This window comes from Phyllostomus discolor, chromosome 6 (genome assembly GCF_004126475.2).
Source record: "Phyllostomus discolor isolate MPI-MPIP mPhyDis1 chromosome 6, mPhyDis1.pri.v3, whole genome shotgun sequence".
Lineage (NCBI taxonomy): Eukaryota > Metazoa > Chordata > Mammalia > Chiroptera > Phyllostomidae > Phyllostomus > Phyllostomus discolor.
This window is the reverse complement of record NC_040908.2, coordinates 171,286,584-171,308,149: the sequence shown is the minus strand read 5'-3', so window position 1 is coordinate 171,308,149 and position 21,566 is coordinate 171,286,584. Positions and strand designations below refer to the sequence as shown.

The 21,566-nt window shown below is 68.5% G+C and overlaps 3 protein-coding genes across 10 annotated transcripts; 2 read left to right on the top strand and 1 right to left on the bottom strand.

Moving 5' to 3' along the window:
• The first annotated feature begins 134 nt into the window (after positions 1–134).
• Positions 135–11,551, top strand: LRRC56 (leucine rich repeat containing 56). 5 transcript variants are annotated; one of them, XM_028517076.2, is made up of 13 exons: positions 135–2,026; positions 3,561–3,634; positions 3,995–4,179; positions 5,380–5,467; positions 6,049–6,109; positions 7,041–7,137; positions 7,208–7,402; positions 7,999–8,182; positions 8,571–8,741; positions 8,819–8,883; positions 9,142–9,290; positions 9,493–9,611; positions 10,823–11,551. In XM_028517076.2, exons 3-13 carry the CDS (start codon positions 4,006–4,008, stop codon positions 10,837–10,839), a joined length of 1,320 nt encoding a protein of 439 aa, XP_028372877.1. In that variant the 5' UTR covers positions 135–2,026; positions 3,561–3,634; positions 3,995–4,005; the 3' UTR covers positions 10,840–11,551. The 5 variants fall into 5 exon arrangements, with proteins under 5 accessions (XP_028372877.1, XP_028372876.1, XP_028372875.1 ...); XM_028517075.2 differs by having other exon boundaries at positions 10,776–11,551; XM_028517074.2 differs by having other exon boundaries at positions 9,493–9,641; positions 10,776–11,551.
• On the bottom strand, positions 11,494–16,096 carry LMNTD2 (lamin tail domain containing 2). Its single transcript, XM_036030041.1, has 12 exons — positions 15,666–16,096; positions 15,422–15,574; positions 14,955–15,042; positions 14,710–14,865; positions 14,333–14,404; positions 14,160–14,248; positions 13,431–13,868; positions 13,385–13,394; positions 12,631–13,353; positions 12,162–12,541; positions 11,893–12,037; positions 11,494–11,795 (listed from the first exon to the last, which is right to left on the bottom strand). The coding sequence occupies exons 1-12, from the start codon at positions 15,845–15,847 to the stop codon at positions 11,670–11,672; spliced, it is 2,562 nt and encodes an 853-aa protein (XP_035885934.1). The 5' UTR covers positions 15,848–16,096; the 3' UTR covers positions 11,494–11,669.
• Positions 16,097–17,556: 1,460 nt separating this feature from the next.
• RASSF7 (Ras association domain family member 7) lies at positions 17,557–20,545 on the top strand. 4 transcript variants are annotated; one of them, XM_036029917.1, is made up of 6 exons: positions 17,557–17,579; positions 18,550–18,677; positions 18,870–19,582; positions 19,701–19,796; positions 19,873–19,954; positions 20,036–20,545. In XM_036029917.1, exons 2-6 carry the CDS (start codon positions 18,554–18,556, stop codon positions 20,062–20,064), a joined length of 1,044 nt encoding a protein of 347 aa, XP_035885810.1. In that variant the 5' UTR covers positions 17,557–17,579; positions 18,550–18,553; the 3' UTR covers positions 20,065–20,545. The 4 variants fall into 4 exon arrangements, with proteins under 4 accessions (XP_035885810.1, XP_028371876.1, XP_035885809.1 ...); XM_028516075.2 differs by lacking the exon at positions 17,557–17,579 and adding an exon at positions 17,756–17,902 and having other exon boundaries at positions 18,545–18,677; XM_036029916.1 differs by lacking the exon at positions 17,557–17,579 and adding an exon at positions 17,787–17,902.
• Positions 20,546–21,566: the final 1,021 nt, after the last annotated feature.

Here is a 21,566-nt window from a genome sequence, read left to right as displayed (position 1 = left end):
CGCGGCCTTCCATTGGTTGTGCGCTCCGGACTCAAACCAAGGACCGCCTATCTCTGCTCCGGTTGGCAGAGGGGCCCGCCCTTCAGAGGCCGCGGCGGGCGGGGCTTCCGGGAGCGGAAGGCGCGGAGGGCGGTGCCGGGCTAGTTGGCCCTCGTGGGCCGTGGCCCGGGGACGGGGGGGAGGTGTTGCCGCCGGCGCGGGAGGGGAGGTGCGGGGCTCGAGCCGAGCGTCCCAACCCAACGACCTCTCCAAGAGGGAAGGCCCGGACTTTCCCAGGCCAGAGAGATAGAGGATGTGCGGAGGAGCGAGTCGGCTGCCGGGTGTGGGCTGGGGCGGGGTCGCTGGGGTCCCCGCTCCAGGCCCTTGAGCTGCTCCTGCCCCCGCGCCGAACTCCTCGGCACCTCGTTGGCGCGCGCAGCTGCAGCTGCGCCTGCGCCCTCGGAGGTCTTCTCTGCGCCTCGCAGCCCACCGGTGGGCCGAGAACGGAAGAAACAGTCCTCAGGGAGGGCGGAGCCCGCAGGGTCAGTACCACGGGCGCCCTGCAGGATTCTGGCTGGAGAAGGCGGAGAGACCGCCAGATCGAGGGTCGGGCGCCAGGAGCAGGCTGGAACTGCGCCAGGAGCCTGGAATCCTCAGTGGCAGGGGACACGGCTGCCCTGCACCCCCTTCCCCGCAGGTGGCTCCGGGACGGCTGCTCCCCCACCAGGACGCCTGGCAGCTTGGGCGGGGCACGGCTGTGCGCCCAGGGGCAGGCGGTGCTGGAGCGCCTGGGCTGAGCGGGGGCATCTGAGTCCGCGGACGAGCGAGTCCGGCTGGGAACTTACGCCTCACGTCGTGCGCAGCCTGTCACCCTCTCGCCCGTAACCTCTCCCAAACTGGACAGGCCCTACAAGCTGCCGGCCCGCCCCGTGCCGCTTCCCCCAGACCCGGAGGTCCAGACCTGCAGAAGAAGCTCGCTGTGTGGCCCGATTAACAAACGGTGCCCCACAAATCCAACGCAAAAGTCGCCGTTGGAGTGTGAACTCTCCCTCACCCGAAGCACACACGTGTACAATACTGGCTTCTTTGAAAACTCTAAGGAAGACATGTTTTAACATTTCTTAAATTTATAGAGTAACGCATAAACACCCTATTTACAATCAAGAAAGGCGTAGTGCAATGTAAGGCTCAACCACCACCGTCCACCCCTCTCCACCAGACCCCCTCCAACTAAAGCTCCGGTGCCCTTCCCCTGCGCTCATCCCACTGCCGGCCGTGACCCTGGCGCGCCCCTGGGGGGTTGCCCCCGCCCCCACGACGGCACCCACCCCAGGTGCTGTGGTGGTGTCCGGATGGCCGGGCCGCGCACTGAGCCGCGGCGGGAACACATCCCGATCGCTCCAGACGCGCGTAGACGCTAACTAAAGGCTGATCAATGAAACGGAGCGGCGGCGTCCCTTGTGGGCGCGGACCTGGCCTGTCCTCCAGGTATCCAGGTTTTCGTTTCCCTGTGCCCAGGGGGTCCTTCCCCACGGCGCTTCCTTTTAACGTGGCCTCGGCCTCACGTGCTGGTGGAGGTAAATCTCGCTCTCCGGACGACCCTCCCGGGGGCCTCACGCCTAGGAAAGGTGGGCGCGAGTCCAATACAGATCGCCTTTACCAGGGGCTGACACTTGGAGGATCTGCACCCACCCCCCGGCCTGATGGCGTCTCTTCTCCACTGCAGCTCGAGTGGCGCCCACGCGCGAGCCCGGCAGCCCCTGCTGGGGGGTCCCCCGCCCGCGGCCGTGCCCTCGCCCCCTGCCCTGCCCTTGCCCCCTCCGGCCTGCCATAGCAACCGTTGCTAAGAGGTGTGGCTCGGCCCGGTGGTGCTGGGGTGATTCCACGGCTCATGAATATTTGATTATTCAAACGAGGTCCTGCCCCCCGTTGCCATGGCGTCCAAGTCCCGCAACCTCCCGGCCGGAAGAACAACCTCGTATGGGAGAGAGCAGAGGGCGCCCAGGGCCGAGCCCGCAAGGCCGGGGCACTGGGGCAGAGCCCTCAGGTGAGAGCCGAGGGCACCTTTGAGTCCTGGGCTTCAGGCTTCACTATCTTCCTGGGACCAGAGGGGAAACTGAGGCGCGAGAACTAAGCAGCAAAGCCAGTGGGGAGGGAACTCCATGATATCCCCAGATGTCAAATTGGGTTCCCTGAGGACCCTGCCTGCAGCCCCCCCCCCATGCTGTAAGAGGGCCCGTCACTGGGGCTGCAGGGCCCCAGCCCTGCCCCCGGGGGAGATGAGGCAGGAAACAGACTCTGGGGTAGGAGGGTCTCCATGGTGGTGACTTAGAGGGGAACAGACCCTGACTTCGGAGCCTCTCCCCGAGTGGTGGGGGATGGAGTGGTGGAGGGGACCCCGAGCAGTGCCGAGCCAGGCCAGGGGCTGGCGCCAGCCTGGGCTGCAGAGACAGAGGGGTGGCAGGGCCACGTGGACACGGCTGTGAACAGTGTGTGCAGCCTCGGGCAGCACAGGGTCGTGAGGGGACAGTGCAGGGGTGGGAGCCACAGCCCTGCTCCTTGGGCCCCAGGACCTTTGGGCCAGACCGGACAGGTCCGTGGGGCCTCGTCCAGGGCGGCACCTCAGGCTCTTCCCTTAGAACTGCCTGCAAGGACCCTGGGAACAGAACCCGGCCAGCCCCCCCCCCCCCCCCAAGGCCCGAAGCTGGCAGGCCTGGGGTAAACGTGGGCAGCCTCTTCCCAGGGGGCGGAGGGAGGGGTGGGGCCCTCCTGCAAGGCCTGGGGCCTTACATTCACCAGCTGGAGAGAGGCGGTGGCAGAGGGAACTTCTGGAAAGAAATCCCGGCCAGAGGCTCCATGAGACTCTATGTCGGGGCTCGCCTGCAGAACTTTGGCCTCCGTGGGCTTTCCCTGTGGGGGTCCCCTTCCAGATAAGGGCCCTGAGGCACCGGGGGCCTGTGCAGCCTGTCTCAGGGCCCAGCACCCCCACACAGCCCGGCCTCTCGAGGGCCGGGTTGGGGGTCTGTGGCTGTGACGGATCTTGAGTGTCCCCAGGGGCTGGCAGGCATGCACGGTGGCACCACGAGCTCCCGGGCCAGCATCCGAGAGCCCCTCTGGTGTACGGTGGGCGTCCTGCCCCACTCAGAGCCCACCTGTCTCGGGGCGAGGAGCTCGCTCAACCCAACACAGCGTAAACCACAGAGGGCTGTAGACTGGCCAGTCTCATAAGGACGGTCCATCCAGGAAGGGTGGTAGGGAGCATGGGGGTGGGGGGTCGGGGGTCAGGGAGCCTCCACGCAAGACGGAGGGAGGTGGCCAGGGTGTCGTAGGCAGACTCGTGGGGCTGGCCCCCCCCCCAGATGATTCCAAGGTCTGGGGCCAGTGGGGACTGGAACAAAAACCAGGCACTGGCGTTGGAAGAACCTCAGCCCCTCTGGCCCACCTGGCTGTCTCCTGGCCCCCCCGCCAGGCCAGGTCGCCCGCCGTCAGGGTGGTGGAAAGGGCTGAGGCCGACAGCCCCTGCGTCCTGTGCTCCCGCCTCGTCCTGGGCCAGGGCCGGGCCAACCTGCTTTCTCTTGCAGGTACCGCCTGAGGCCACATGCCACCCCCATGCCCGGATGTGTGACCCACTGAAGAAAAAGGCTTCTGCCTGCGGGTGAGGGGCCTCGGTGGGCACAGGGGCAGGTGGGCCAAATGCCCGAGACCCCGGTCCTGGGCCCTCAGGCTCAGGAACCACCAGGTGGCGAAAGCACAGCCCAGGGCCCGGGGCGGTGCGGCCTGCTGCAGGTCACGGCGGGCAGCTAAGCAAACGTGGTCTGGAGCCCGCTCCCCTCGTGTGGGCTCTGAAGGAATACAGGGAGGGTGGCCCACCCAGGCAGGGCTATGAGCCAAAGCCCAGGAAGGAGGTGGTGAGACCCCCCCTAGGCAGGCAGAGCAGGCGAGGGCGCCTGGGGGCCCTCTCCGGCCCGGGGCCGGGTGTGGGGACATGCTGAGCACCCCTGTGCCTGTCCCGCAGGCTGGATGTGAATGGACAAGACCCGGGACAGGGCCCTTGGGCCTCGGCCCAGCACGGCCAGCATCCAGGTGCGGGAGCTGAGCTGGCAGGGCCTGCACAACCCCCGCCCGCAGAGCAAGGACCCAGACGGCAGGGAAGGCCTGGGCAAGCGGCTGGTGGAGGAGTGCCTGTCCCCCGCCCGACTGGTGAGTGCGGGGCACTCGGGGCTGGGGACCCAGGCTGTAGGGGCCTGCGTGGCATGATGTGCTGGGCTGGTGCCTGGCCCGCCCTCTGACCTGGCCCCACTGGCCTTGTCCCCCGTGTGTGCCCCGCCCTCAGGACCGACCCCAGGTGCTTGGGAAAACAGGGGTCCCCCAGGCCTTCAGGCCACGACAGGGGCTGAGCTAGGCAGGAACTCCTCAGGTATTTAATGAGCACCCACCCTGCCCGAGGCTCTCGGGGCCACTCTGTGAATGCAAGGGGACACCACTCATCTGTGCTGGTGGGAGACAGGGGTGGCTGGGGCCCAGGCACAGGGCCTGCAGGGCACGCAGCGAGGGAGATAAATGACATCACGACCTGCTAGCATCACACCCATCACCTCTGGGTGGCTGCTGAAGGCTTTGTCCCAAATCTGGGGGGAGCTCACTGTTGCCCTCGTCCCCTACCCTCAGCCCGTGGGTTCTACAGAGCTCTCTGGCCGCAGGTCCCCACCCGGCAACCCCCCTGGGCAGCCCTGCACCCCCCAGCATCCCCACCTCCCTCCCTGGCCCACCTCTTGTCCACCACTGGCCGTGGTGAGGCGTGGACCGTGCCAACCCTGGGCCCTGCCTCGCTGCACCCCGCTTACACCCACAGCATTCCTCGGGGACGCTCAGCGATGTGCCACCAACATGCAGCCTCGCTGCCCAAGGAGCCCACCAACCTTCCTGGCCAACTCAGACACGGGGCCCAGCTCTCTGGCCGCTGCAGGTGGACAGGACACTCGCACCATGCCCCCTCCCATGCCTCCTGCTGGCCGCTCAGTGACACTTATGTGACCCTCCAGCCATGCCTGTAGTGCCCACTCCTCCCCTGTGCCCTGTCCGGCAGGCAGCTGTCCGTCAGACGAGCCCACCCACCAGCTCACTCTGGTCCTTCTGCATCCCCACCCTGGACAGCAGGAAAGGGTGGGGCTGGGTCCAGCCTGGCTACGCCCAGGGAGAGTGAGGAGTGGAGTCCGGCAGGCAGTGACCACCAGGGCGCCTTGCTGGGGCCAGAGGGGGCCTGGCCTGAGCTGCCCGGCACCACACACCAGGAGCCTCCCGGGCCAGGCGGGAATGAGTCAAGAATGGCCTCGGGCAGGATCCGGGGAGGGAGGCACCGCTGTCCAGTGTTCCGGGCTGACTCCCCACGGGTTTCCACAGCGGACCCTGGCCCAGGTGGACAACCTCCGGCTGGTCACCGTGCTGGAGATGTGCGTCGATACCCGCGAGCACAGCCTGGGCAACTTCGGTGAGAGCCCGCACTGTCCCCGCCCACCACCGTCACGGCCAGGCTGGCCGCACTGCTGGGGCCTAACAGCCAGGCTCTGCGGTGTGGACCCCTGCACCCCACCCACAGGCCTGCCCTGCACTCCTCTCTCCCGGGACAGGAGGGGGCACGGTCCCGCAGGGCCAGGGCCCAGTCCTTTGTAGGAGTCAGGAGCCCCGAACCTTTTCTCGGGGAACCTGGGACACACAAGGACACCGGCCGATGGAGGCTGTGGTCTGGGGGTACCGGGCTGACCACGGGTGGGCCCTGGGAGATGGCTGGGGGCAGGACCTAGGGTTTGGTGGCCCCACCCATGCCTGCTGGCTGCCCTCCTCCAAGCCAGCTCCTGGAGCCCAGGGGCCCGGGGCTCCCCCCACATGGCCCTGCTGACTCAGGTACACCTGCGCCTGCCCCATGTGTTTCCCTTGGGCCTGGCCGCAGACGGAGCGGTCACTCTGGGCCTCAGAGCGGCCACCAGGCGGCAGAGCCAAGGGCAGCAGGGCACAGGGAGCTGGGGAGGGGGTCACCGGGCCTGCCCCCAGCCCTTCACTGTGGCCCCACAGGGCTGCACCTGCCCAACCTCAGCCAGCTGAAGCTGAATGACAGCCGCCTGGGCTCTGTGAGGTGAGTGGCCGTCCTGGGGACCACAGGGCGGGGACAGGGGCAGGGTCCCGCGGGGGGGGGAAGGGTGAGCTCAGTCAGGGTGCGGTCTCAACTGGGTAGGTCTCCATGGAGAGACCCCTGGCTGTCCTGCGGTCCAGCTGCCGGCCCGAGGCGTCCCTCCAGCCTGGCTGGCGTTGATGCCCAACCCCCACCCCCCACCCCCCGTCAGAGGCACCTGCTGAGGGAGACACCAGGGCCTGCACTCAGGGTCAGGCCCCTCTCGCCGGGTCGTGTGGCTGACGGGGTCTCCAAGGACCCACCGTGTAGTGCCCGAAGATGCCCACAGACCTTGGGTGAAGGGTCCCCAGCCTGTGGTGGGGGGGCTCTGGTGGGTGCCCCAACACCAAGCAAGGCCTGAGGATTTGGAACGTCCCTGCGCCGAGAGGGGCAGAGCTGGGGGTCTCGTGGAGGGCCGTCGGTGTGCCGTGAGCAGAGCAGCTGGCTCGGCCTCACCAGGCAGAGGCGACCGGCACAACTGCACGTCCACCATCCGGTGAAAAGGTGGAACTCGAGACTGAGGGCAGGTGCACGGTCCCTGTTTGCCCCAAGGGGCTGCAAAGGGCACAGCCCAGGAAAGTCGGACCCGTCTCTGGCTTGGAGCAAAGCGGGTTTCAGGGAGCCCCCCGTCCGGCGGTGCCAGGGCCCTCCGGGGAGAGGAGAGGGTGCAGGGCATCCTGCCGCTCAAGACCAGGGGCTGCAGAGAAGGGGGAAGGCAGGGAGCCCCTTCCTCGGCCCAGAGGCTGCCTCGAGCCACACTCACAGCTGCCCCTGCACCTGGACACAGCTCGATGTGGGCGGCGGCTTGGCACCATGCACAGCACCGGGCCGTGGTGGCCGCAGCCCAGCTCTCCTCCCCAGGGAAACACTGACCACCCCACCCTGCCCCCCACAGAGACCTGGGCACCTCCCTGGGCCACCTGCAGGTGCTGTGGCTGGCTCGCTGTGGCCTGGCTGACCTGGACGGCATCGGCTGCTTCCCGGCCCTGCAGGTGGGTCTGTGGCACCCAGGGCTGGGAGGGCGCCCGGCCAGGCCCCGGCTGAGGCCCCCCTGCTGCCCAGGAGCTGTACGCCTCCTACAACGACCTCTCGGACCTCAGCCCGCTGTGCCTGCTCGAGCAGCTGGAGGTGCTGGACCTGGAGGGCAACGGCGTGGAGGACCTGGGGCAGGTGCGCTACCTGCAACTGTGCCCGCGGCTGGCCACGCTCACCCTGGAGGGCAACCTGGTGTGCCTGCGGCCACGCCCCTCTGACAAGGTGCGTGTGGTGGGCGAGGGAGGGGCGGGGCCCTGTGGTTCCGGCCCCTGGCCCTCCTGTGCCCGGGGGTGAGCCAGCACGCTACTGCCATTTGCCGGGGCCTCGTTCTCTCCTGCCGCCGGAGGCCCGGCAGCTGCCAGGGTGTCCTCCAGGCTGGGACCAAACCCCACACGTGCCCTGTGCTGCGGGATCGTGTGTACCCACTCACACACGCATGCACGCAGGCCCGGTCCCGAGCTGCCCCACCCCCACAAGCCTGTGCACACCCATGGCCAGTGGGAGCTCACACCACCCGCCCTGGCAGCTGCTGCTCTGGCCACCTGGGCTGGGGCTCTGAGCTCAGGGCGGCTGCACAGGCCAGAGGGCTCTGCTGGACCCTGGCCATGAACCCGGACAGTGAGATCACGTGGGTGAGAGCCCAGTGTCCCCGAAGTCCCTGGAGCCCAAGACTGGCCCAGGCAGCCTGGCAGGGCGGGTCAGCCCCACTGCTCCGGCTCCCTGGTCACGCCCCACAGTGGGCCTGGCAAAGCAGCCCCAGGATAGAGCAGGCTGAAGGGTCCCCAGCCCCAGGCCTGCTACCCCTCTCTGCTCTGCAGGTGCCCCAGGGCTACAACTACAGGGCAGAGGTGAGGAAGCTCATCCCCCAGCTGCAGGTCCTGGACGAGAGGCCTGCCACGCACACAGGTCTGCCAGCCTCCCGGAAGCTGGACCAGGACTGGCTCATGGTGAAGGAGGCCATCAAGGAGGGCAGCATCCTGGACAGCCTGCGTCCCAGGCTGGGTACGGCAGCCGCCCGCACGCCTGGCCTCTGGCACGGGCTGCCCCACCCCCAGCCTGGTGATCTCGCCCCCCGAGCTCCCGGAGGTGCCTCTACCCCACAGCGGCCCCAAGACCAAAGCTGTCTCCCACCAGCCCCCCGCCCCCAGGCCTTGCAGAAATGGATGGCCTCATGTAATGCCCCTTCCCTGCCTTAACCGCCCGTCCCAGGGCCCTGCATACCTGCCCCCCTGGCCAGCACACCTTCCCGGGGGCACCCCCCATCAGAGAGAAAGAGGAGGTCCCACACCTGGGTGGTGGGGGGTCCCTGGTCTGTGGGAGAGTCTTGGGGGCTCTGGGGCTGGCTAGTTGGCATGGTCCTTGGTGACCTCCGGTTCTAACCTTTGGGCAGACGGCCCCCATGGAGACCCCACTCGGAGATTGGGCCCCGAGCGATCCCTGCCCGTGCCCAGGGCTCCCAGGCCTTGGCCCCTCTCCCTCCTGGTCCCGGGAGGTCCCCCGCCTGAAGGTCTGCACCCCAAGAACCCGGCCCTGGAGGACGACGCCAGTGACCTCACGCACGGTAACAGACCCCCTGGGCAGGAGGCCCACCCTGCCGCCCCTGAGCCCCGGCCAGGCCCAGCACACCTTCTTCTGCAGGTGCAGGCCAGGTCCTCTGTGGGAACCCCACCAAAGGCCTCCGGGAGCGTCAGCACCGGTGCCAGGTATGCCCTGCCCCCCGGGGGCCGGGCCCCCAGGGCTGGCGCTGTGCACCCACGACCTCGGCTTCAGCCCCCAAAACGGGCCAGCATCCTGGGCCCCCCTCCAGGGTGGACAGCGTCCCAGCCCCCTGCCATCGCCACTGCAGGGCCAGCCCCCGCACCCCATGCCCTCTGCAGCCGACGGAGTCTTTCTCCGCTCAGCCTGCCGGCCCCCCAGCCCCTCCAAGGCCACGCTCCCCAACCAGCCCTCTCCCTCCTCAGGCTGGAGTGCCCCTAGAGCAGCTGCCCCCACCCAGGCTGGAAGACCTGGTCGCCCGGGCCTCCACCCCGGGGCCTGGCCCTGCGGAGAGCTGTGACCTCCCAGCCACCGCGGCTGGACCTCGGACGTGGAGGGAGCAGCGGCACCTACGGTGGGTGCTTCTCCCTGCACTGAGCCTCCCGCACGTCCTGTCCGGTGGGGGCCCTGGCTGGGGGGGGGGTCACTGGTCCCCAGGGTGGCTGGAGGCCCCGGTCACGGGGACCTGAGGCCGGGGCACCATCCCAGAGCCACACTCATTTGGGACTGGCTCCCCAGGTGGCAGGGCTGCAGCCTCTCCCCTTCCCCTCCCGCAGGCACCTGAATTCCGGGCCGGAGGGAGCAGCAGCCCCCCGGGGCTCACAGGGGGGCCTCGAAGAACAACAGGATGGGACAGGGCCCGGGACTTCCCCCAGCTCCCCAAGCCTGGCCCCAGGTACCGAGAGAGACCCCGCCCCCACGCCAGGTCAGCACGGGCCCTCGCTCCCCAGGCTCAGAGAGCGGCTGTGGCCCCTGGAGGTCATCTCCTGTGGGTGGGGGGCTCAGAACAGAGGGGACGATTCCAGGTGCCCCTCCCCTGAGCCCATGGGACCACGAGGCCACCAGGGATGAACGAGAGACAGAAAGGCGGCAGCCAGCAAAGGGCCAGCGGCAGGGGCCGTGAGAGGCCAGGAGCTGTGAGCAGGACAGGCCCAGGGCCAGGTGCCAGCCGAGGGACAGAGCCTACCGGGTGGGCAGGGCAGGGTGCCCCCCTTTGTCCTTCGGACAGGGCCTGTGCTGGACTCAGGCCACAGAACTGGCCAGTGAGCCGGGGGCCCTCCCCCAGGGACGCGGCTGAGCGGGGCCAACCCAGGCAGCTGTGCAGCAGAACCACACCCCTCACCCCGGGTGGCCCAGGGAGGCTTCCTGGAGGAGGGGTCTGATCCACCTGGTGGAAGGCGGGGGGTGGGGGTGGGGTTTGCCCCGGGGAGGGGCATGGTAAGCAGGAGCACAGGCTGAAGGTTTTCCAGCGACCCTCCTGTGCCCTCCCCATCGCGGGACAGGGCCAGGTGCCTGGGGGAGGGGCCAGAGAGGGTGGACCCTGAGATCAGGTAGTTGAGGGGGTCAAAGGCCAGCCGCCCAGTGGAGCAGTGGCGGGTGAGCGGCAGGCAGGGCAGCCCGCAGAGGCGGCCAGAGCGGGGGCAGACGGTGGGGACTCAGGGCCTCCCATTCCAGGCTGGGTCCTGGTGGGTGCCAGGTGGCCCTGCCCAGTCGACCCCGAGGCAGGTGCTGGGGCCCTATATACAGGGGAGGGTTAGGACGCGGCCAAGGGCCACTGCCCTCCAGCAGGCCCCAGTGACCCAAAGCCAGAGCCCGGGCCTGTGGCCTCCGCCTTCCTGGAGCTGACTCCAGCTCAAGTGAGGGTCCGAGGGGATGCTGACGAGGGAGGGGCCAGGGCTTCCCTGGGGAGCACGGGGAGGGGGGTGGGGAGGTGGTGCCTGGGGTGAAGGGTCAGGGGAGGGGCCGCAGTGGACTCTGCAGATCTGCCTGCGGGCGGGGGGGCCCGCCTGGCAGTTCCTGGCGGGACCCTTGTCTGACAACCCCTTTCCTTGCTTTCCAGGGCCTTCTGGGACCTGGGGCTATAACCTGCTCCCCTCTCCCCCCAAGGTCCCCATGCCACCTGACTCGAACAGCAGCTGCTGGACGTCCAAAGACCTGCAGTTCCGGGGGCGTCGGCTCCGGGCCCTGGGCGGCTCAGGGCCTGGCCTCGGTCAGGGGCTGGCCACAGTGGCCGCTCTGAGAGCCCTGGAGCTGGCCTCCGGACCGGGCCCTCGAGCCCCAGGATGTCCGGGCCCAAAGGCAGCACCAGACACCGCAGCCGCAGCCAGACCCACGGCCCTGAGGTGCCTGCCGCACCTGAACCCGATCACGCCAGCCCAATCCCACCCCTAGCGGAAGCCCCCGCCCACTGCCCAGCTGGCCAGGACCCTGGCCACGAGCGCCCCAGCTTGGCTGAGCAGCCTCCGGACACCCAGAGCGTCTGGAGGGTGTCCTGGGACAGGAGGTGGGCGGGACCAGGAGAGGCCCCTGTTGTTGGGGACAAGTGAGGGAGAGCCCAGGACGGCCTGGCTGCCCACTTCTTCCAGGACTGAGCTGTCCAGTCCACTCCTGGCAGGGCCCCCGGCCACCGTGGGGGCACTGTGGTCCCAGGCCCCCCAGGGCACTTGCCATGGGCACAGAGGTGTGGGGCCAGGCCTCGCATCCCCACGGACGCCTAGGTTCGTCCTCTTGGGGCGGGAAGTCTGGAGACCAAGAGAGTCACCTTCGACTTCCGGGTGCACAGAAATGCAGTTTACTTGGTAGGTGACATTGGTTCAGTAAATTACGCAGCTGACACCGCCTGCCTCCTGCCACTGCCTCTTCGCGCCCGCACGGCCTCCCGGCGCCCCGCCCGGCGCTGGCCGGTTGGTGTCACGGAGCTGGCCAGCAAGTGCAGGCGCCTGGACTGCCCGGCCTACACCCGCCTGCACGCGTCCACGGTGATGGGCGGGCAGCCGGGTAAGCGGAACCTGCTGTTGGCCCTGCTCTGCACCGACAGCGCCACCATCGGGCAGCCCCGGTCCACGCTCTTCCGGCACACCTGGGGGGCGTGGGCCCTGAGAGGCAGGCCAGGTGGAGGGGCGGGGCAGGCGGGAGCAGTCTCCCCACCCCCGGGCACCCACTGTGGGCACACTCACTCGGACGGTGGGCTTCATCTTATACCGGTAGACCGTGAGGCTCGGCCCGTCCTCTGTGTGGGACAGTGATGGGGGGTGTGGGCCGGCCTCCCCCTCCCTGCGGGGGCCCTCCCTCCATATCCCTGCGCGCCCTCCCTCCGTATCCCTGCGCGCTCACCGGCGATGGCAGGCAGCAGCACCCGTGCGTCGTCGGTCTCCACGTGCTCGGGCGGCACCGGCGCGTCCTGCAGGCCGGAGAGCTTGCTGGCGGTCAAGCACGGGGGCAGGGCCTGTGTCCTGCTGGGGTGACAGAATCGTGAGGGCTGGAGCCAGCCCGTGGGGAGCCTAGCGAGGGGCGGGGGGTGGGGGTGCAGAAGTGGCGAGTGCTCCTGCCGGGTCTGAGGGACGGTGTTCTCGGGTGGGGCGGGGCCTGGGGAGGAGGCCGAGACCGAGACCGAGGGACGCGCGGTCCCCACCTGGGCCTCCGGCTCTGCGCCCTGGCCTCCCGCCTCCGACGCTTGCCCGAGAGTCGGGGCGGGCGCCGCTGCTGCTGCGCATCGGCCCTGGGCTGGGCCTCTGAGAGTAGGAAGCGGTCGATGGACAAGTCGGTGTCATCGAAGATCCTCAAGGTGGGGACCGGGCAGAGCGGGGCCTGGTACTTGCTCAAAACCTGTGGGCAGCAGGGGCCGAAGGTCACCTGACCCAGGGAGGCCTCCCCACAACCACCCCACCTGGCCCCCCATTGGGACCCACACTGACCTCGCCCTTGGGGCTCAGGAGAAGAGTCACGAAGCTCGGGCTGGGGTGAAAGTGGGCAGGCTTCCGGCCCACGGACGAGGGGCCCGGCTGCTTCTTGGTGCAGCCGGGCCCCTCCCCCCATACCTGGGGACAGCGCCGGGCATGGGTGAGGGGCTTGGGCGAGGGGCGGGGGCGCGCGGGCTGGCGGTGAGTGGGGCGCACCGTGACGTGGTGCTGCGGCTCCAGCAGCGTGTGGGGTGGGAAGCGGTAGGTGCGCACGGGGAAGTCGCCCTCGAGCTGCTGCAGCGTGGAGCCGCCCAGGTCGGCCGTCTCCTCCGCGGACTCGTTGAGGATGCGGACGAACCCCTTGCTGAGGCTCACGGCCACGATCTTCACGCAGGAGGAGGTCTCGCTGGGGAGGGTGTGGCAGGTCAGGGCCCCTCCTGCTGGGGAACCCCGGGGCCTCCCTGCTGTGCTCCTCCAAACCGCACCCCCCTCACCTCCAAGGGTGCGCTGAAGGCCCGTGGTCCGCGTCTGTGGCCCCCACCTTGCCCGGCTGGTCTGAGTGGGTTCCAGAGGAGCCTGGAGAGACCTCCTGTTCCGGAGGTCCTGTTCAGAAGGGGGACCCCCATATGGAGCATCTGCTGGGGAACCCACTGGCCTGCAGTGCCCTGGGGGGTCCACGTGGGAGAGCAGCAGCCTCAGGGGTCCCCTCCAGGGCAGGCGGTGGCTGGGCTCTGGGGGCTAAGAGGAGCAGAGGGGTAGCTCGAAGCACTTGGGACACACTGCGCAGAGCTCAGAGGCCTCCAGACCACCCTGACCCCCGAAGATTCGGCGGGAGGGGCCCCAGCAGCCACCCCACCCTGGGCTCCAGGGAAGGCCAGGCTCTGCAGGACCTCCTCCAGGGCGTCGGACAGTGAGTGCAGCCCAAACGGGGAGCCCCGCCCCGCCCCACCCCACCTTCAGGCTCTGCATCCGAGTCCCTGCGGAGGCTCCTGCCTGGTGGCCCTATGTGCTGGAAAGAAATGTGGCCCGGCGACCGGAGCGGGTGCCCTGTCGCCTTCTGCACACCACTCCGCTCGTCCAGCGGCCAGCTGCTGGAGTCCGAGTTGGCGCCCCGGGAGTTGTCGGAGCCCACGAAGGTCCCGGAGTCCCACTCCACACTCTTGAGACGGTGCTGTCTTCCGCTCGACTCCGGGCCACACTCGTCGGGCAGTGAGTCCACTGGGAGCCGTGGGGGCGTCCGGGGCCGGGGGTGCCTGCGGGCCACAGGGTGCTCACAGGCGGCCCGGCTTCCGCTCCAAGGCGGGCTGGGCACCCCAAGTGGTGATCAGGACCCCAGGACCCAGGCTGGGAAAGGGGCTCATAGCAGAGCAGGGGTGGCCCAGAGCCCTGCCCAGCTCCAGAGGTCAGTGAACTGGCTCTCGCAGGGTCCAGCGGGTTCGTCTGGGAACGCTGAGGGTGGGACGCAGACTGGGGTCCACAACCGCCAAGGCGAGCCCGCCCTCCCCACCCCCCGCCCGGCAGGAGCCCCTGCCCAGTGCCGTCACTTGTAATCCGAATTGGACTTGATGTTGGCGAGGAGGTTGGGGTAGCGGTGGGCGATGGTGTTCCAGTCCACGTCCTCCAGCCGGAAGCCCTGGCCGGGAGGCGACAGGCGTCTGGCCCTCGCCTCCCACGGCCCCGCGGGGCCGCACACACACACGCCCCCCCCCGGGCTCACCTCCCGACCCGGGGAGGCCTCGTCATTCTCCGAGGAGTCGCTGGGGTCCACCAGGGTCTCTGCTGTCACCACCTGCGAGAGGGACGGGAGGCCAGCGGGCAGGGGCGGGGGGCAGGGCATCCCTCCCCTTCAGCCTCACGAGCACCTGAAGCTGATACACTTGCCGAGTGTCAGGCGAGCCGGACGGGGGCTCCTGCCGCCTCCCCGTCCCAGGTTCCCCCCCAGAGGCAGCCCGAGGGAGGCCAGGCCAGAGCCCCCCAGGAAGCACAGACCGGGACTGGGCAAGTTGGCAGGCGGTGGGGGGTGGGGGGAAGCCCAAGGAGGGCCGGGGAGGGGACATGGGAGGCAGGAGGGCGGGCCCAGGGGTGCAGGCTCACCTCCACGCTGCCGGTGGACGAGCGGAGCATGCGGCCCACCCAGGAGGAGTGGGCCAGCTTCACGAGGCAGGACTTGTGCAAGGCCTGCAGCTCGGCCTCCCGCTGCTGCAGCGAGGTCTGGGTCTGCAGCAGCTGCTCCTCCAGGCGATCCCTCTCCTGCCCCGGGGGAGCCCGCGGGTGGCGTGGGGTCTTCTCGGACCCCACCTGCCCAGGCCAACCCCTGCCCATCTCCCCGGCCCCCTCACCAGCTGGGCCCGTTCCTTTTGTTCTTCCAGCTCCAGGGTCAGCTTCTGGACCTGGGCCCGCAGGAACCTGTCCTGACTGTGAGGGCCCCTGGGAGAAGGGGCGATCTCAGTGGCCCCCACCTCTGGGTCAGCAGCCAAGGAGAGGAGCTGCAGGGGCCCAAGGGCCCCCAGTGCTTCTGGGCTGGGCCAGTCAAGCTCTGGGAGGCCCGGATGGAGGCGGGACCCAGGTCGAGCTCAGCACCACAGACATGTTCAAGCTTAGGGTCCAGGCAGGTCTAAGGCATGGCGACTCTTTCAGGGTTAGGATGGAGGATCAGAGTCCGGTAAAGGCTAGGGCTCGAGGCACAGCACAGGCCAGGGTCAGGGTCAGGGTGACTTCTGGGCCAGGCCCAGTGGCTGGGGTCAGATAGAAACCAGCAGTTAGGGCCAGGGCTGGGTGGGGCTGGGGGCCGGCTTCAGCCACCGACCTCTCGGGCGGCAGCCCAGCCACCTCCTGCAGGATGCGGCGGTGCCGGGCATCCTGTCGGTCCTGGGCGGCATACCGCAGAGCTTGGATATCCAGTTCCCGCTGCCCCAACGGCAGCTGCAGAGGGCGGGGGTCCAGGACCTTGGGGGCGGACCTACAAAGCCAGCACCCGAGCCGCTTGACCAGGCCCTGCCCTCTAGCCGGCCCGGCTCGCGCGGCTGACCATGTCTCCCTCCCCTCCTTACTGCAGGCCCACTCGTGTGGGGGTGGCCTTGGTGTCCTTCCGGCCTTTGGGAGCCACCAGGTCTGCAGGTGTGCCAGCGGGGAGGCTCCGGTGGCCACTGACTGGCTCTTCGTTCCCCAGAGATGAGGGAGCCCCTTTCTTGGCTTCTCCACCCTTGAGGCCAGACTCAGGGCCACGCGTCATGTTCTTGGAGGAGCTGAGGGGGGGGGGGGGGGCTGTCTGCCCTGTGTCCCGTGTGTGGGCCCTCCTCACGTGACCACGTGCACGTCTGCGTGGCTGACAGCCCAGACGGCACCGGCGGGGTGCCTCTCCAAGAGTCCCATGGGTGTGGGTGTGGGTGTGTGTCTGCTCCACAGGACACCAGGCTGTGGGTCACTTGGGTGTGTTTCTGACCCGGCCAGGGCAGCAGGTCACACCCCAATCAACGCGTCACCTGGGCCTCCCTATCACCCTTGCCCTCCAGGTTCTGAGATGTCTCCCAGCCTACAGCAAGTGTCCCCACAGGTGCTGGTCCTTTACCCAGGACACCCATGCCCCTGGCCGCCCCCCCCCCAGACACAGGGCCCTACCTCCAACGCTCACCTGAGGCCTGAAACCCAGGCAGGCCTGGGGACAGAAAGGCCCCTAGCATTGCCATGGATACCAACTCTCAGGAAGGGAGGGGCTGTTTGTTACCAGGAGCCTCCCGGGAGACCCCAGACCATGGCCCTGAGAGAGTGCTGGGCCCCCTCCCCCCTCCCCCAGGGGCTGGTCCAGCCAGAAGGAGAAGCTATAAGAGGTTGACCTGCTGCCCGACTAACCCCGGAAGGCCCGGGAGACCACAGAGTGACCAGCGAGGCCTGCCTCAGTCATGGCTCAGCCCAGCATTCCAGAGAGGCACCCCCAGGGCCGCCCACCCTGACCGTGGAGATGGACAGTGAGCATGGGGGACTCTGCTGCCCTACCACCCTCCTGGGGACTCGGAGCTCCCTGGCTGAGCTGACAGGTGGGGGGAGAGCAGTGGACAGGGCGGAGGAGCTGGGGTGGGGCTTGCCCGACTGAGGGGCCGGGGGCTCGACTGCCTCCTACCCTCTGCCCTCAGTGCCCAAGGCCCGCCTACCTAACCCCGAGCCCGAAACCTCACCTTCCCCTGCCTATGTCCACCACCTGGGCCAGGGCAGGGACCCCTGGGGACACTCCCATCACCATGACAACTGTTCCCTCTGCCCTGGAACAAAGGCGAGGCCCCAGACCTGACCGGCAAGACACGTGCCCTCCAGCCTTTGCTCCCACCCCCCTTCATTCCTCCGCCCTTCGTTTACTCAGACTTTCCGCTTCTGTCCCTGGGTGGGTGGGTGGGGTGCCTCCTGTGCTGGGCAGGCGGAGACCGCCCGCTGCCCAGGCTGACCCCCCACGGGGAGCGCTGAGGCGGAGGACCCTGGCTGCCGCCGGGCGTGGGCTGTCCCGCGGGCCAGGTAGAGCAGTGCCCACAGCTCGGGAGGGCACCGGCCCCACTGGGCACAGAGTGGGTGGGAGTAAGCCTCCGACAAAGAGCCGGTGCCTCGGTCCCCAGCAACCTCGGAGCGGGCTCCCGCCCCCACCAGGACTGTTAGTCCGGCTGCAGCCAGAGGGCCGGCGGCGCTCCAACTGCACATCGGGGGGCTCACCGCCCCTGATCCCTGTGCCCACGACTGTCGACGCGGACCCCGAGGGAGCAGGGTCGGGGGGGACCTGGGGGCGCATCGGGGAGGGTTCTCTGCGCGGCGGCGGGCTCGTGGGGTCCCAGGCTGGCGCCCCCTGCCTAGTGGGAAACCCGTCAGACTGGGCGGCTTCTGAGGAAGTGGGTCCTGGATCGGGGTCAGACACCTGCCCCACGCGCCGCCGCCCGTGGGCCGCCAGCTCGGACGCGCTTCCGCGTAGTTCGCGGGCTTCGGCGGTGAGTGCAGGGGACTCAACCCGCCCCTCCGCGCCGCTTAGCCCCGCCCATACCTGGGCCTCGTTGGGGGGCGGGGCGGCGGGAAGCCAATGAATAGAGGCGGGGCACAAGGAAGGTGACCAATGGGCGTGTGCGCTAGGTGGGCTGGGCGCATCGAGAAGCCAATAGGGGCCTGAAGGGAGGGGCTGAGCGCTCGGGCTGCGAGCCAATGGGTCGTGGTCAGGGGCGCTCCCGCCGCGCTGGAGGCGGCAGGTTGCGGCGGCGCCGGGCGCTTGGGAAGGAACCGGTTCGAGTCCTGGTCTCGGAGGCCGGCGGGAGCCCAGGTGAGCCGCCCGGAGTTCCGAAGCCTCCTGAGTGCGAGCGCGGCCTCTGGCAGGCGCGAGCCGCAACTCGGAGGCGCAGCAGCCAGGCAGTGTGTCGGGTGCCGCGCCGCACCTGCGCCCGCCCCGCTGTGGGCGAGGCGGCCTCCGGGGCGAGCACTGCGATCAGTGGGAATGGGAGGGGGCTGCCTGCGCCAGGCTCGGTGGGTTCGGAGGGCCGAGGTGTGAGTCGCCGGGGAGGGTGCGTTCCCATGGCAGCGAGTTGCCAAGTTTGCGTAGAGCGCCCTTAGGTGACTGGGGACGGCGCCCTGCGGGAGGGGCACTGTTCCCGTGCCAGGTGACTGGGGCGTGGGGGGGCAGGAAGTCCTGCATCTGGTTAATGATTCTCCGGGAGAGGGGCGGGGCGAGAGGAGGCTGGGAAGTGGGGTGGGGAAGCCTCCGAGGGCTCCTGGAAGGCAGATTGCTTCCCGCTTTGGGGGGCTGGTCTTGACTACCCCCACCCCAGGAATGTGTGGCCTGCGGGTAGGGCTGGGCACAGGAGAGCAGGGCGGCAGCCCTAAACCAGTTCTGGGGGTGAGGCACAGGCCAGGAGGAGCCAGCAGGGGAGGGCCAAGCAGGGCTTGACCCTGTGGCCTTAACCTGCACGACAGGGATATGCTCTCTGGGACTGCGGCGATGGAGCTGAAGGTGTGGGTGGACGGCATCCAGCGAGTGGTCTGTGGGGTCTCGGAGCGGACGACCTGTCAAGAAGTGGTCATCGCGCTCGCTCAAGCCATAGGTGAGTCCCCTCAGGGACAGACAGGCCCAACAGGTGGACCTGGGGTGGGTCCTGGCCCTCTGGCCCTGTCTTCTCCCAGGGAGGGTGGGGCTGGTAGCTGATCCCTCTGGCCCTCCCCCAGTTCCTCAGCCTAGGCAGACACAGGTGTGGGGGGGGGGAGTACAGGCTGACCCCTCTCCCCCTGCCCCCCAGGCCAGACGGGCCGTTTCGTGCTCGTGCAGCGCCTCAGGGAGAAGGAACGGCAGCTGCTGCCCCAGGAGTGTCCAATGGGTGCTCAGGCTACCTGCGGACAGTTTGCCAGCGATGTCCAGTTTGTCCTGAGGCGGACAGGGCCCAGCCTTACTGGGAGGCCCTCCTCAGACAGCTGCCCGCCCCCTGAGCGCTGCCCAATCCGCGCCAGCCTTCCCTCAAAGCCAAGACCAGCGCTGGGCCGTGAGTCCCACAGAGGACTGACCTTCAGCCTCGGGTGCCCCAGGCTGGCCTCCAGCGCAGCGCTGCCCGAGCCTGTGGCCTCTGTAGCACCCATGCCAGGCTGCTGTGAAGACCTGCAGGGCCTGGAGCGGAGGGTGCAAAGGAACGCGGCGGAGCTGGGCCAGGAGGCCTTCTGGGAGCAGGAGCTGCGGCGGGAGCAGGCGCGGGAGAGGGAGGGCCAGGCGCGGCTGCAGGCGCTGAGCGCGGCCACTGCCGAGCACGCCGCCCGACTGCAGGCCCTGGACGCCCAGGCTCGTGCCCTGGAGGCCCAGCTGCAGCTGGCCACAGAGGCCCCTGGGCCCCCTTCGCCCTCCGAGTCTGCTGCCGAGCGCCTGCGCCAGGACCTGGCCGCCCAGGAACGGCGGAGTGCGGAGATGCAGGCCAGCCTGGCCCTGGTGAGCAGGGCTCTGGAGGCTGCAGAGCAGGCCCTCCAGGTGAGCTCCCGGGACTGGCTGCGCTGCCTCGGTGGATCTGGGGGTTGGCCTCAGGGTCAGACCAGGGAGGGTCCTGGAGCCCCGTGGCTGTGCCCCCTGAGGGTCCCGTGTGCCCCAGGCCCAGGCCCAGGAGCTCGAGGAGCTGAACCGGGAGCTGCGACAGTGTAACCTGCAGCAGTTCATCCAGCAGACAGGGGCCGCCCCTGGCACGCAGGTCAGAGTGGCCCCAAGGCGGGTGGGGGCCGTGGGGGGCCCAGCCCAGCTCCAAGCTGACTGGCTTTCCCCCACAGGACCTCATGCCTCCAACCAGGGGAGAGCCCTTCCCAGGAGCTTCCCGGAGTCCTGCCCTTGTGTCCAGCCTGAGCCCGGAGGGTATGTCTGTCTCCTCCACTTTGGGTAGGATGAGGTCCTCCTGTGGGCCCTCAGCCCCCTCAGCCTGTGCCCTCTCCACAGTTGCCCCCCTGAGGCAGAACTGGAGGTAGCAGCATCTGCCCCCAGAGTGACTGTCCACTGCCAGCCCGGTCCTGGGCTCTGATGACACGAGCAAGGGCCACCAAGGTCAGCTCAGGCTAGACAACAGAAGAGCCGGCGGTCATAGCAGACTCGTGCTCCCAAGCCATTGGAAGCCTTGTGCCCTGGGCCAGAGACGGAACGCCTCAGGATCCTGGGGTTTCTGCCGCGAGGGGCAGGGGGAGGCTGAGGACTCTCATCCCGGTGCCTGCCGAGTCTGCCAAGCCCCCTGAAGAAGCTTGGGACATGGCCAGCTCAGGATGTGCCAGGCCCCAAAGGGCCATAGCTCCTTCTCAGAGACAGACGCTGTGTTCAGTCTGTGGGGATGTGCTTGTGTGTGGAAAGTATCCTTCAGTACATATGTATGTGTGTGTGAGCGTATATACATGCGTGTGTGCGTGCCACATCCCCTACCGCAACACTGAAACCTCAATAAACCGCCTGAAGTGGCACTAGGCATGGACTGTGGGGGCTGACACTTGAGATTCCACCCAGGGTCCTTGGGGAGGACCCCGAACTGCCAGGGGCTGGCCACGGCCAGGGCTCCTGAGATCGTGTTTGCCATGGTCAGTGGTCACTTGGGTCCAAGGCTGGGGCTCCCAGGGCCTTGTAGTCCAGGCTGCTCTGCCTCCCACCCTCAGGGGCTCTCTGCAGCCCAAGCCCAGTGCTGGAGCTGGACAGTTTGCAGCCTGAAGAAGCCTCCTTCCTGATGCAGGTTTTACTGACCTTCTCCCATTTGGCCCGCTCCTCACCGGCAGGAGGAACTGCCACCCACTCGAGGGTGGCTCCTGGATATGAGGACTCAAGGACACGCCAGACCTGCCTGTCAGGTTGACTGAGTCTGAGAGCTTGTGGGGGCGGGTCCCCAGATTCCTGGGTTGTTCAGGTCCAGGGAGCTCTGCAGCCCGGTGAGGGTGTGGCCACCCTGCCCTCCAACACCCAGCTCAGCCGCCTGGGTGGGTATGAAGCTTCTGCCCAGAGCCTACAGGCTTTAAATCAGGGCAGGCACACAAGTCAGTCCTGTCCTGGGCTGGGCCGCAGGCTCCCAGCTCGGAGGGCTGTGGCGGAGATGGGAGACCGTTGTGATGGCCAAACCTTGGGGGCAGGGGGTCCAAGCCTGGAGTGCAGCTGTGGGTGGTGCTGGGGAGCTGCTTGGGGACATCCTTGATCATGGGGCCTTGGTGCTGAGTTTTGGGGTGGCATCAGGCCTGGTGCTCCCCACTTCCTCTGGGGCAGACCACCGGGGCCATGGAGTCCTAAGCACGAGGAGCGACGGAGCCAAGCACCCAGCTTGTGGAGAGTCACCTGGATGGGGGACTTCCTGGAGCACAGATGGGGAGTGGCTGGACAGGTTGAGTGGCAGAAGGAGGCTTCCAATCTCAGTGTTGGGGGACCCAGCCCAGGTGTCTTCTCCGTGAAGCTCTCAGTCCAGCCACACAGCTGTCTACACTGTCACCTGACACAGCTGCCCAGT

Coding starts and splice junctions, on each gene's coding strand:
- LRRC56 (XM_028517074.2), top strand. CDS start 4,006: ATGGACAAGACCCGGGACAGGGCCCTTGGGCCTCGGCCCAGCACGGCC. Junction 6,110..7,040: donor AGCCGCCTGGGCTCTGTGAG/GTGAGTGGCCGT, acceptor TGCCCCCCACAG/AGACCTGGGCACCTCCCTGG. Junction 8,884..9,141: donor AGCGTCAGCACCGGTGCCAG/GTATGCCCTGCC, acceptor CTCCCTCCTCAG/GCTGGAGTGCCCCTAGAGCA.
- LMNTD2 (XM_036030041.1), bottom strand. CDS start 15,847: ATGACGCGTGGCCCTGAGTCTGGCCTCAAGGGTGGAGAAGCCAAGAAA. Junction 15,043..15,421: donor GCTGGGCTGCCGCCCGAGAG/GTCGGTGGCTGA, acceptor CCCTTCTCCCAG/GGGCCCTCACAGTCAGGACA. Junction 12,542..12,630: donor TCCTGAGCCCCAAGGGCGAG/GTCAGTGTGGGT, acceptor TGCTGCCCACAG/GTTTTGAGCAAGTACCAGGC.
- RASSF7 (XM_036029917.1), top strand. CDS start 18,554: ATGCTCTCTGGGACTGCGGCGATGGAGCTGAAGGTGTGGGTGGACGGC. Junction 18,678..18,869: donor CGCGCTCGCTCAAGCCATAG/GTGAGTCCCCTC, acceptor CCTGCCCCCCAG/GCCAGACGGGCCGTTTCGTG. Junction 19,797..19,872: donor GGGCCGCCCCTGGCACGCAG/GTCAGAGTGGCC, acceptor TTTCCCCCACAG/GACCTCATGCCTCCAACCAG.